This window comes from Gossypium arboreum, chromosome 1, assembly GCF_025698485.1.
Source record: "Gossypium arboreum isolate Shixiya-1 chromosome 1, ASM2569848v2, whole genome shotgun sequence".
NCBI classification, from domain to species: domain Eukaryota; kingdom Viridiplantae; phylum Streptophyta; class Magnoliopsida; order Malvales; family Malvaceae; genus Gossypium; species Gossypium arboreum.
This window is the reverse complement of record NC_069070.1, coordinates 12,447,437-12,460,661: the sequence shown is the minus strand read 5'-3', so window position 1 is coordinate 12,460,661 and position 13,225 is coordinate 12,447,437. Positions and strand designations below refer to the sequence as shown.

General features: G+C 33.5%; 3 protein-coding genes across 8 annotated transcripts; 2 read left to right on the top strand and 1 right to left on the bottom strand.

Moving 5' to 3' along the window:
* Positions 1-2,782: 2,782 nt before the first annotated feature.
* LOC108459320 (omega-hydroxypalmitate O-feruloyl transferase-like) lies at positions 2,783-5,529 on the top strand. Of its 2 annotated transcripts, none has more exons than XM_017758676.2 (3): positions 2,783-3,042; positions 3,157-3,610; positions 4,370-5,529. In XM_017758676.2, the coding sequence occupies exons 2-3, from the start codon at positions 3,170-3,172 to the stop codon at positions 5,228-5,230; spliced, it is 1,302 nt and encodes a 433-aa protein (XP_017614165.1). In that variant the 5' UTR covers positions 2,783-3,042; positions 3,157-3,169; the 3' UTR covers positions 5,231-5,529. The 2 variants fall into 2 exon arrangements, with proteins under 2 accessions (XP_017614165.1, XP_017614164.1); XM_017758675.2 differs by having other exon boundaries at positions 2,897-3,042; positions 3,146-3,610.
* A 657-nt stretch (positions 5,530-6,186) lies between these two features.
* On the top strand, positions 6,187-9,038 carry LOC108457684 (glutamate-1-semialdehyde 2,1-aminomutase 2, chloroplastic-like). Of its 2 annotated transcripts, XM_017756758.2 has the most exons (4): positions 6,193-6,595; positions 7,133-7,306; positions 7,699-8,545; positions 8,628-9,038. In XM_017756758.2, the coding sequence occupies exons 1-4, from the start codon at positions 6,416-6,418 to the stop codon at positions 8,678-8,680; spliced, it is 1,254 nt and encodes a 417-aa protein (XP_017612247.1). In that variant the 5' UTR covers positions 6,193-6,415; the 3' UTR covers positions 8,681-9,038. The 2 variants fall into 2 exon arrangements, with proteins under 2 accessions (XP_017612246.1, XP_017612247.1); XM_017756757.2 differs by having other exon boundaries at positions 6,187-6,595; positions 7,699-9,038.
* Positions 9,039-9,934: 896 nt separating this feature from the next.
* Positions 9,935-13,168, bottom strand: LOC108458087 (membrane-anchored ubiquitin-fold protein 3-like). Of its 4 annotated transcripts, XM_017757334.2 has the most exons (5): positions 13,002-13,168; positions 12,693-12,926; positions 11,632-11,802; positions 10,449-10,550; positions 9,935-10,365 (listed from the first exon to the last, which is right to left on the bottom strand). In XM_017757334.2, exons 2-4 carry the CDS (start codon positions 12,820-12,822, stop codon positions 10,498-10,500), a joined length of 354 nt encoding a protein of 117 aa, XP_017612823.1. In that variant the 5' UTR covers positions 12,823-12,926; positions 13,002-13,168; the 3' UTR covers positions 9,935-10,365; positions 10,449-10,497. The 4 variants fall into 4 exon arrangements, with proteins under 4 accessions (XP_017612823.1, XP_052883365.1, XP_017612822.1 ...); XM_053027405.1 differs by lacking the exon at positions 10,449-10,550 and having other exon boundaries at positions 12,693-12,938; XM_017757333.2 differs by lacking the exon at positions 10,449-10,550 and having other exon boundaries at positions 12,693-12,911.
* Between the last annotated feature and the right edge of the window lie 57 nt (positions 13,169-13,225).

Sequence of the window (13,225 nt, the reverse complement as noted above, 5' to 3'; positions counted from 1 at the left end):
TAAATCAACTCAATTAAATTATTTCCAAAATCGTAGATTTTCTTTTGATTCAAATGTAGCTCAATTGAGCTTCTGTTGAGGTAGCAAAGGGACCAATCAGACATATACAATTCGGCTCAAGTTAATTACAATTATGTCCTAAAGCATCGTTTCGATAATTCACAATTTACTTAATCATAGAGTCAGTCCACAAAAAGTACCCTGATTGAAAACTCCTTATTATATACTCTTTACGAAAACAATTTATCCAACTGCTTTGTCCAATGATCTTACCATGTGTGTGTTACCCTCATATGATATTCTTGATTCCTTTAAGCTAAATCCGTTTACTCAATACAATCTTGTTTTATCTCATTGTCACCATTGTGTCTTCTTAATGGCTAATATGATCATTGTTAACTATGACTATGATAAATTGCTCGTTCAAGAACGAGCAACCCGTGACCAATCTCCATATTTATCAATCCATATAATACCAATGAGAGGATAAGGTTAACTCTTTAATCGAGCTACGAATTCCATTTTTGCTAGTAAAGTCATGTCATACACAAGTCATGTACCCAACATACCTGCTATCCGCTCGATCAACTTTAGAGCATAAACCTCCACCTAGATCAAAGCACATAAGTTACACACGTATGGACAATGACTAACTTAGGATTTAGGTAAGTTACACCATAAACGTCACAAGTGAATTAATTTACAAACGGATTCAAAATTAATTCAACTTGAGTACAGTCTAGTGTATCATTCTTTTAATGAGTACATCTATGTCTCTATCCGTGGAGTCAACTGCTTTGATAGCTAAGAATAGTCATCTCCTCAATTGAAATTGTAGACGACATAATAATCTTTCTAAGTATTTGAATCAAATGCTCATTTTGATTCTTTTACGAGATTACAAATTCATTTAGATTATCTACTGAAGTAAATTGTCTTTCTCGCAATGTAAACGTTCTTACTGTGCCACTTATCATCAGTTCAAACTTAGATAATCAATGAGCTAATATTTGCTTATTACAATTTTGTTATGTATGCAAAACAGGAAAAGCAAAAACACAAGATATAATAGTGAAATGCAAAACTAACTTTATTTAATTATTCATCGTTCAAATAGATAAAAAAAAATTACATGTTTACTACAATATTGACATATTTCCCAACAAAAACAATGTCAAACTTTTTTCCCTTCCTTTTAAAGGGAGAATAATATTAATTTTCAAGACGAATCAAATTAAGCAAAAATATTTATTTAGGATTGTTATCGTTTGCCACATGTAGAGACGAATTTAGGGAGGGCTGATAGGGCCTTCGACCCTCTTAAATTTTTGCAAAATTACTTTTTAAGCCCATTTAATTTTTTAATTTTTATTTTGATATTTTAATTAGTGTTTAAAAAAAGGACAAATTTCTGTTTCCCACAAAGCTTTTCAAGGTTTTTTAAATTTGATTTCTTTTATAGAATTTATATTTTTATGATAAATTTAATAAAATGTTTAGTTTAATTCGATAAACTAATACAAAATAATATCTAAATATTAGTTTAGTAAAAATAAAGGTTAATAATTACAATATATAAGTACAAATAGTATCTAAATATTAATTAGTTAAAAAATAAAGTTAAATAATTATAATATTAATACAAATTCAACATTTAACTTTTTTTTGTTTCTCTTTAACTTTAATAATTAATATTATTCTTAATTTAAAATACCCTCCCTTATTAACAATTCTGACACACCCCTGATCATGTATCCCTTTAATCAAAACTAGAATGTAAAAAATATGCTTCTAATTATTTTTGTGCCCATCATATGCTTTTAATTTAGATTGCCGATTTTCGAAACTGTTTTCCTACCGGCAGGTGCAATTAATAGTGGAATAACCTGAATTAAATTCGTTTGTCTAGTAAAAAGAAAATTCATAATTAATTTGAAATTTTATTATTTGTGTTTTTTTTGAATAATTTTATTATTTGTTTAAAAATATTTAAATTTATATATTTTTAAATGAATAATTATATTTATATTAATCGAGTTAAAATTTAATTCAGAAAAATATAAATGAGTTATTCTGAAAAGATGAATTAAGCCAGTGAATTTAGGTCCCTTTAGTCAAAATTGCATTAGTTTGACAAGCCACTTATCTATAAATACTGCATTAAAGAACTCAATCAATAGCTTGGTAAGATTCTTATCAAGATTATGATCACTTCTCTACCTAAAGTTTTGATTGAAGTTTTTGAACTAACCACCCTTTAAAATTCAAGCAATGTTAGGTTTATCCTTGTTAAAAAAAAAATGTTAGGTTTATCCATTTAATATCATCCAATCTATCCAATGGATGAAATCAACCTTCCCAAAATCACTTTATCAATCCATTCCACCTTCCCAAAATGACTTTCATTCATTTGTTTTTTTTTTTTTTGCATATATATGAATATATAAGAAAGAAAGCTATGCTTCAAGAAAACATGCATTATTGATGATTTTGGAAGGAGATTTTGACAAGGGGAGAGTTCCAGGTTTTCGTGTATTCTGGTTAATCAGCCATAATAAGCCCATTGCCATATTATAACACGCCATCTCATAATTTGTAATAAAAGTAGGGATTCGAGCATGAAATTCAGGAAACGGACATGATTTTGTAAAATCTCTGATAAAAGTCAGATAAAGTAACCTACTCGTGCAAGCCAACTAAACCAACCAACCAACCAACCCCAGGGTGGTCTCTCAGGTAATGTATTGGTGTATGGACCAGTAGCCTAACTCAACTCAAATATGTCCGTACTTCATCCTTTAGAACAACACCCCTATCTTGTAATGAGGTTAAAGTTTTCTGTCTCTTTCCTTTAATGGCGTTTCTTCCATTGAAAGGACTCTTTTTCTCTTTACACTCACACTTGTCCCCATCATATATTGAAGTTTTGTCAATATTTTTAACTCAACTCTGTCCTATATAATGACTTCTTCTCCTGAGTACAATAACATGCAAAAAACAGTTGCATTGCTGCTAATAGTTTGTCTTGATTCTTATTCTCAGGTATGTTTTTTTCAGTAATTTGATTCTATGTATGCCATGTATTCGACACATGTTTCAAGTCCATTCATATAATGAATTTTGAGAAAGTGAGCTTTGTTTTCAGTTGTGATTTAGGTTTGATATTCAAATGGCGGATATTAGCAATGGTTCCAAAGGGTTTGCAGTGAAACAAGGAGAACCAACTAGGGTCCTTCCTGCAGAAGAGACAAAGAAGGGTCTTTATTACCTGGGAAACCTTGACCAAAACATTGCAGTCATAATTCGAACCATTTACTTCTTTAAGTCAGAGTCTAAAGGGAATGAAGATGCTGCCGAACAAGTTAAAAATGGTTTGTCAAAGATTCTTGTTCATCATTATCCACTTGCTGGGCGACTAACCATCAGCTCCGAAGGGAAGCTCATAGTGGACAGCACCGGGGAGGGGGCTGTTTTTGTGGAGGCTGAAGCTAATTGTGGGATTGAAGAGATGGGGGACATAACAAAGCCTGACCCTAACATTCTTGGAAAGTTGGTTTATGAAATCTCTGGTGCTCAGAACTTGCTAGAGATACCTCTTTTGGTGATTCAGGTTTGGGGATTGCTTTACTCTTTTGTTTCTTGTCTATCTTGCATATGTCAAAGTGGATCTTTTGGCAAGTAAAACTTGTTAACCTTAGTGTCACTGCTATGTGCTATGCTTAGTCTCTTTCAAAGGACCTTTACATATTTACCTTACTCTTCATTTTTCCTAAAATATCTGCCTCGTGAATTAAGGTACAATCTTTGAGTTTATGATCAAATTTATAACAACTTGAACATACACGTTACTCCGTTCCAAAATCCATATTCAGCACATACTTGAACATAGGCAAAGGATAAATGGAAAATCTAGGGAATTGAATATACATGTGATATATTATATATATCTTACACTTGAATCTCAAGGTGAAAATATTACGGAGGTTTTTATACTAAGTGTTTAATTGTATTTTGCCATTTTCACTTAAAAATGAATAAATTACGTTAACATGAAATATACGTGGCATGTCATTGTTTGATTATTTTATTAGCTACGTCAATTTTTAACAATACAAATGAATGAAAAATTTCATAGAAAAAATTGATTTGCTCTTTAATCTTAACCTATAAAGATTGATTTACCTATTTTTAAATAAAAAAGTAAATGCGATTTACCTCCTAGTATATCTATTTTTGAATAAAAAGAGTAAAATGTGATTTACCTAATATAAGGGTTTTATGGTACTTTTATCGAATTCGAATATTATAGGAGCATATGATGAAATTTTATTATTTTAAGAGAAGTGAGAGGTAAGAAACTTTATTCCAGGTGACTAAATTTAAGTGTGGAGGATTTTCTATTGGGATGAGCATGAACCACTGTATGCTTGATGGGATTGCTGCTATGGAATTTGTGAATGGATGGGGTGAAGTTACCAGAGGCTTGCCATTAAAGACCCCTCCATTTTTAGACAGAACCATACTGAAACCCCGAAACCAACCTATGATAGAGTTCGAGCACCATGAATTTGATGAGATTGAAGATATATCAAACACAAACAAGCTGTATGAAGAAGAAGAAATGGTTTACAAGACCTTCCTGTTTGATCCAGATAAGCTTGGACAACTCAAGGAACAAGCCCTTGAAGATGGGGTTTTATCCAAATGCACAACATTCGAAGTCCTTGCAGGGTTTGTGTGGAGAGCTCGATGCAAAGCATTAAACTTGGTTCCTCAGCAAAAAACTAAGCTCCTCTTTGCTGCTGATGGGAGAAAAAGATTCATACCACCATTACCTGAAGGTTTTGCAGGTAATGGGATTGTTTTAACATATTCAATCTCCACTGCCGGTGAGTTAGCTGAGAAGCCATTATCATTTGCTGTGGGATTGATCCAACAGGCGGTCAAATTGGCGACGGACAGTTTTATGCGATCAGCCATTGATTATTTTGAAGTGACAAGAGCTAGGCCATCTTTGGATGGAACTGTTCTTATTACAACTTGGTCTAAATTATCTTTTCACACCATAGATTTTGGTTGGGGAGAACCCATTTCAACAGGGCCTGTTGCTTTGCCTGAAAAGCCAGTTCTGCTTTTCCTTCCTCATCAGAAAGATAAGAAAAGCATTAATTTACTGTTGGGGTTGCCTGCTTCAGCAATGAATAGCTTTGAAGAGCTGATGCAGGTTTAAGCAGAAGAAAAAAAAAGACATGTTTTATAGCAAGTTATTTTATGTCAGATACTCAGATTCATATGTTGCATTGCATGCAGTCATTATCTGAGGATTTTCTGACAGTGGGTTTTCGGTAAATTGAAGAACAAAAATAACCTCAGATCAGATAGACTCCGAATTCTGAGTCATATAATTTGTATTATAAGTGGTTAAGTGTTCCGTCTATATTCGTTTGTTTCAGTCATGTATTGGGTTACAGTATCCGAATAAGAAAGCCTGAAAGGATCATTGGTGATTCACCTGCTTCTTTATTTAAATTTGGGTTTGAAATATGATAAATGATAACTAAAGAAGAATATTTTCATTTAAATTTATTTCCCTCCTACTCAAATTACCTATTTAATTATTTCAAAAATACTAACTGTTTAAGTATATATTTTATTTCCTCTATATCTACTATATTCTCTAATTTTTAAATTATAAACAAAACGACTTTTCTTTTTTTTTTTTTACAATTTTAACTACTTTATTTTTTCAAAAGTTAATATTTTTTCCTTGTCGGGTAAGTTCCGACCCATACGAAAAGACGTTATTTTTATCCAATCAAATTTTTAAATTTCTAGATAATGAATTTTTCTTTCTTTTCATTGTAAATTCTTTTCTATTTTATTTTAATATAATTAGTTTGTAAGTTGAGTATGGATAAGCATATAATAATAATTTTATGTCTCTAAAATTTGATAATGTGATGAAATTTTATTGGTATCTAAAACTTTAATTTTAAGATAATGTTATTACGACGACGTTATTATAAGTTATTCCTTAATTTTATATTAAACACAATACCAATAATTACTGTAATATTCTTAAAAACGTATTTGGATTGCTGGGTTGTGAAGATGTAATATCTTTAAAATTTGATATAAGTAACTAAAATAACATTTCAAATATAAACATGTAAAACAAATAAAATCACTATTTTTATAGTTAAAAAAAAACCAACAAAATTGACCCACCAACTCTCTGAGTCGCAGCCATATGTAAGCCCAAAATTCCAAATCTGGTGCTGCCTTTCGGCGAATCCTTCCTTTCAATTTATTTATTTATACCATTTGATCGTCTTCTTCAGTCTGGTAAGAAGGATCCGGAAGAAATAAAGAGCCACAGGGAAGACAAAGGCTGTGAGTGAGAGAGAAAGAAAAGATGGCGGCTTCAATCAATGGAGTCGGAGGAGTTGGTTTTGGTGGCCTAACTTGTTCTACCAAAACAGCACTTCCTTCTTCACGATCCTCTTCTTTCCGTGTTCAAATGTCTGTTCCTGTTGAAGATAAGAAGAGGAATTATACCCTTCAAAAGTCACAAGAAGCTTTCAATGCTGCCCTGGTGATTTTCAACTCTTTCCCTTCTCTGCCTACTTGTGGATTGTTTGAATCTTGCCAAGTTAAAGCTTATTAGTTGAATTTGTTTTAATTTCAATTCATTTTTTTTATTCGATTTGTTTTTTTTTTGTCAAATGATGAAATGGAAAAAAAAGAGAGTAAAAGTTGAAGTCTTAGCTCATTGCTTATCGATAAAATGCATGGCAAATGTAAAGAAAGGCTAGGCTCATTGCTAATTGGAAGATTGATATCTGAACTGTATCATTGATATTAATTTTCAACCTATGCCTTACGGATTTGCACCTAGAGAGGTTCCTCTGTAGTGTTCTATCACTATGTTTTCTCCCATATTATACCCAGACATAGGTGTTGAGATGATTCTCCAATTATATATAACCATACTGGATACATACCAGTAACCGACAGGCACTTTCGAGTAAAGATAACATAGGTGTTCCCTTTTCCTTTTGTATCTTATTGTGAATCACTTATATGTTGAAGTCCTTGAAACACTGACTCCTACAAGCTCTTTTTGTGGTAGAATTTGATGCCTGGAGGTGTAAATTCTCCTGTCCGTGCTTTTAAATCTGTTGGTGGACAGCCTATTTTCATGGATTCAGTTAAGGGTTCGCACATGTGGGACATAGACGGTAATGAGTATATCGACTATGTTGGCTCTTGGGGACCAGCTATAATTGGTCATGCGGATGACGAGGTTAGAGATTTTCTTCCTTTACTCTAAGTTTGCCTTGCATTTTTGTGATTTAATGTGCCTACCATCTTACATGGTTCCTTCTCTTTCATTCTTGTTTTTCTATAGTTGATGTTTTATATGCATTTCTGATTTTGAACTTCATTTTTGTTATATGAGATGCAATGCTATGTTAGTCAGACCCTCAATATGAGTGTCGATATAGGTATGTGTCTGACACAGATATGTTCATTTATTTATATATTTTTAAGTTTTTCTATGTATTTGGAGAGTTATTTTCTTATACTCATCTCAACTAAGAGTTAATAGGTCAGTAGCAGAGAGAAAATAGTTCTAATTGCTAATATTGCCTCTCTTGAACTAATAGTTCTGCATGGATTTGCATATATCTGCAGGTGCTTGAAGCTCTGGCTGAAACAATGAAGAAAGGAACCAGCTTTGGCAGTCCTTGTCTTCTTGAGAGTGTTTTGGCAGAGATGGTAATCTCAGCTGTTCCAAGCATTGAAATGGTTCGATTTGTAAACTCTGGTACAGAAGCATGCATGGGTGTGCTCCGCCTTGCCCGCACCTTTACTGGCCGAGAAAAGATAATCAAATTTGAAGGTTGTTACCATGGCCATGCTGATCCATTTCTTGTCAAGGCAGGTAGCGGAGTTGCTACCCTAGGGCTGCCTGACTCTCCTGGTGTTCCGAAAGCAACCACTTCTGGAACTCTAACTGCCCCTTACAATGACATAGCAGCTGTTGAAAGTCTCTTTAACAGTAACAAAGGTGAAATAGCAGCAATTATTCTTGAACCTGCTGTTGGCAACTCTGGCTTCATTACCCCTAAACCAGACTTCCTTGAAGCCATACATCACCTAACCAAGGAAAACGGTGCACTCCTCATATTTGACGAAGTGATGACCGGATTTCGCTTGTCTTATGGTGGGGCACAGGAGTATTTCGGCATAACTCCTGATTTAACAACATTAGGGAAGGTAATTGGTGGCGGGCTGCCTGTTGGTGCATATGGAGGCGGGAGGGAGATTATGGAGATGGTGGCACCAGCAGGGCCAATGTATCAGGCTGGGACCTTGAGTGGGAACCCATTGGCAATGACAGCTGGGATACAGACCCTTAAGCGGTTGAAAGCACCGGGAACATATGAATACTTAGATAGGATCACTGGAGAACTTGTTCAAGGCATTCTAAATGCTGGAAAGAAGACAGGGCATGCAATTTGCGGAGGGCATATTAGAGGTATGTTTGGGTTTTTCTTCACAGAAGGGCCTGTTCAAAACTTTGATGATGCAAAGAAGAGTGATGCAGCAAAATTTGTCAGGTTTTACCAAGGAATGCTGCGTGAAGGTGTTTACTTTGCTCCTTCACAATTAGAAGCTGGATTTACAAGCTTGGCACATTCTCCTGAAGACATCCAGAAGACAGTTGCAGCTGCTGAGAACGTTCTTAGCAAGATTTAAGGTATCTATTGCAGTGTCTTTGATTACATTTCCACAGTTTGAAGCTGGATTTACAAGCTTGGCAAGTCGTATGAGTACTTCTTAGTCCTGCCCTTTTGTTCTTCCTTTCGTCTTTGCATGATTGAGCTTTTTGCACGCGAGTTAATGGTTCATTAGATAAAAGATCTGTAGTCATCTCTTGTTGCTCGGAATCTGTATTTTTACTGATCAACCCATTTGTATGTTGGTAATGTATAAGATCATTTTAGGCTTTAAAAGCTTGTTTACAACAACCTCAATTGTCATCTCCTTTGACCAAAAATCTTGCTTATCTAATTATAATGAAGGAAAAGAATTCTGGTTCATGTAACATCTAACAAATTTGAATCCTGAGGGTCTAATCCTAAGCAACTTACCTCAATTTCTGTTCCATCATTGTCAAGTTGAGTGTGCTGTTTTATAATGTTCTAATGCTTGAATAACTCGGAGTTTTATGGTTTTTATTCATATTTTTCTTTTCGATTAATATTGAAAACCAGTTGAAAATTCAAGCTTGAACACAGATTTTCCCAAGTAAACGAGTTTAACTCAATTGAACGGGTTTGAATAGTGAAGGCAAATCGAGCTCAAGACAAATTTCAGCCCTGCAATTGAGCTTAATAAGAACAAAAGATATAATGTAAAGTTAATTAAAAGCTTTTAGGTTAAATTTTGCTGGAAAGTCTATACTCTGCTATTTTTCTATTTCTTAAATTTTAAAATTTCAATAATTACCGAACAGATTAAATTATGCTATTGTCAACAAATATACCTTGTGTAATGTCATATCAATTTGTCATTTCTAAATACTTACTAAAATGACTAAAAATATCAGTTAATGGATTAAAATTATCATTTGTATCAAAGCTAAAATTTCAAATTTCAAATTTCAAAATATATAAACATCTTAAAATGATCCAAATGGAGAATATGAACCAAATTTATAAAAAGTAATAACTAAATTTAACCTAACAAATTTAAATGCTATTATTAAGGTCATGACTAAAATTTTAAAATTCGAAAAACTTCAAGACTAAAATTGAGTAATTTGAAAAGCACTAAGACTAAAATTGATTAAATTAAAGTAAAAAGACTAAATCTATATAACTTTTACAAAGTATGGGGACTAATATGGAAAATTAACCAAGCATTTATCACCTGCAAGAAAATGCCTATTCTTCCACAGCAGGCCGAATAGGGAATATTTCATTATTAGTAACGGATAGCATTTTATACAAGGGCATTTATCCTTCCAATTTGGTGTACATTTCGTCTTTACGTGGAGTAGTCTATACAACTTACAACTTTACAAATAATTCAAAGCTAATATTTGAAACCAACCAGATAAAAAGTCTTTAAGGAACCAAAGAAACTAAAATTGCACATCATTCATCACTCACTCCATTAACAACTTCCACACATGGGCTCTGTGACGAACATACACATAAATACTCCGAGACAATGTTTACGTTCCTAAACATGGTTCACCGTCATGCATGATTTTTCCAACTCCACATGTTTTCCTTCACAAAATAGAACATGAGCAGACAGTCTTTCTGGGTGAATCATCAATCTTCTTTTCTGTTTCAGACAGAAAAATCAAGCATAAGTTGATAAGTCAAAACATGAAATTTTACGTCATCATCAGCTCATGGATCTTTTACCTTAAAGGCAATCCCATAACTAATGCGTTCAGGAGTTTAGTTGATCTTATCAGTGTGAAGAAATGAGGAAAGATGCAAAAAGAGAGAGGATAAAGATGGCCTCTGATATGTTCATCATCAGGAAACATGCTCATCAATGATCAACAATGAAGTTAGCATAACGACTATGAACTAGTTTTCAAAGTCTTTATGCAACTAGCGAAAATCCAACACCTCAAAATCAGATTATATCATAGTCATCAGAAAGACAATGTCAACGACAGTTGCTATCAGTTTTAAGCAATTTGAAACGGGTTGTACCTATAAGTGGATCCTTACTAGAGCAAGTACAGATCCACGCCCACTTCACTGAGTAACTTGAGCTTAAATCGAAATGAGACATCGTGAAATTCGAAGAGATTTGCCTCTAAGTTACTCAAACTTGGTATGTTCAATTTTTTCCAAGTTATACAATGTACTACTTGGAGCATTATATCACCATGACCAGTCCTAAGTTACCTAAATCCCCAACTCTCATGCGATTTCCATTTTGGATCGCTCGATCCCAATCAAGGATCGCCAGCAATCCAAAATGGTGAAATGAGTGCTCTGGTGGTAAAGACTGAAGGGATGGAGACGATGAAAGAAAAAAAAAAAGTCTTTGGCTCTGTCATTTTAATTTTTTCACAAAAAGGACTTCTTCAACAGTTCACTGACTTTGCTCCTTTTCTAACGCAACCTCAATTTTTTTATATATTATTTCAATTATCTTAATTTTGTTTAATTATTTCTTACTTTTTATTAATTTAAATTTTTAATAAAAGTTGAAAATAAAAGATAAAATAAAAAGGGTTAGTGTTAATTTAAAAGTAAAATAAAATAAATCAAAAAGATTTATATTATTAATTAAATTGAATTATATATTATAAATTATAAAGATTTATACTCTACCCTAATAAATCTATTTTGTACCAAAGAACTGTATTTCATTCCTATTAAATGAATTGAAGAAGACTACCCCTAACGAATTAGGTTCCAAGCAATTAACGATTTGCGTTCCCATTTTTGTTCCTCATACCGAATCCATCCGCGTTTTAGGTAATATGTTTGGGACATCAGAGCCAAGCATGACGAATACTTAAAGAAATATAAAGAGTCGGAGCAACATAAAATAGTTCCATGAGAAGATAAAGATAGAGAATACCTGTTTTAGCTTTTGCAAGGGATGGCTGTACTACAACATGCATTATTATAGCCCCACCCGGAACTTCACCAAAGGGTACTTTACACAGGCCAACAGTCTTGTTGTTCTCCAAAATTTTACCAGAACTTATCAGCTTGACTTCATTTACTGATTTTGGAACAATTGTCTTACCTAAGGAATGGCAGAAACAACATTTAAGAAAATTATAAAACGAAGTGCTTTAAACTATTATCCTTAACACTACCTTCTGGTTCTTATGATTAAAAAAGAAAAAAGAATATGAAGATGGTTTGTAGATTTAGGCAACAAGTCAAAGAGCAAAATTGCATTCTTTGAGGATACTTGACTGTATTTTAAACAAAAGCATGATCATTCTTTTTGCAATGTATTTATTAAAAAAACAGAAACATGATGAGGATAAGATCAATTGAAAAGTTGTATAACAATATATAGTGATTTGCAACTATAAGACATTTACAGCTTTGTTGCCCGAACTGGAGAGTGAGTGTCGGATACTCTGACATAATATTTTAGGAAAAACGAACAGATCTTTTAATATTTACTGTTTAAACAGCCAAATTTAGCCTTCTCTCTGAATATACGTTCATAAGAACAATTTAGAGCTCATATAATCATTTTGACATTGATCATGCACCAAATTTGGAAAAAAATGTGATACAACAATACAAGAAGAGAATCTCCTCTCTTCATTAGGCCATAAATGGCCATTTTGTCAAGCTAAAAACACAAAATTTCCAAGTTTATCTGCCCTAAAACAATTCTATAACCTTATACTACAAAACAATCTCTTTCTTACCGCATTCCATGACTAACCCTATTGCTTTCTTCACTAATCTTCACAACAATTAGGTTCAAAACTCTGGCCTCGATCGCTCGTTGCCACCGGTGGGCAGTGGACGAGATAATTATGCATATAAATTTAACAAAAAATCTCCTAGTAATCTTACAACAGATACAAATTTCAATAACTAAAACAAAGCCCAATATCAGAAGTTTCATAAGCAATTAGAAAAGAAATGAAAGAAAATAACAGTGTAAACCTTTGGGCCAATCAGAGACAATTCTTTGCTTAAGCATATCCACCGTCGATGTGGCGGAGTATCGAAACGGTCCGATATCCGAGCCATCATAAATCCTGAACTTTATATCCACCAAATCCTCCTCCGGCATTTCTGCACCTGCTTTCGTTTGTTCAATTCGTCCTAAAATCGACTCACCGGTCACCACCGGCAGCGGTTCATCAAATCGAATCCCGCCGCCTAAATTAGCACAAACTGAAAAGCAGACTGAAATTTCAACTAAAATAAAATTGAATTACGACCGAAAAAAGAAAGGATTAAAATTCAAACCTGAATTCTAGAGTAGTAATCGATTGACTTGAAGGGTTTTTCTTTTAAAATATTTTTATTTCAAAATTGAAAGATTGGTATTTGGTGACCTGAAGAAGACAATTAAATCTTGCCATAGTCTCAAATGCCCCAACCGCAACCGCAACCGTTAAACCAAAAACGGCGCCGTTTCCTTTACTGTTTTCGTTGCGAAAGCGGTAGAAACGTCTTTGTCGTTACTGTAT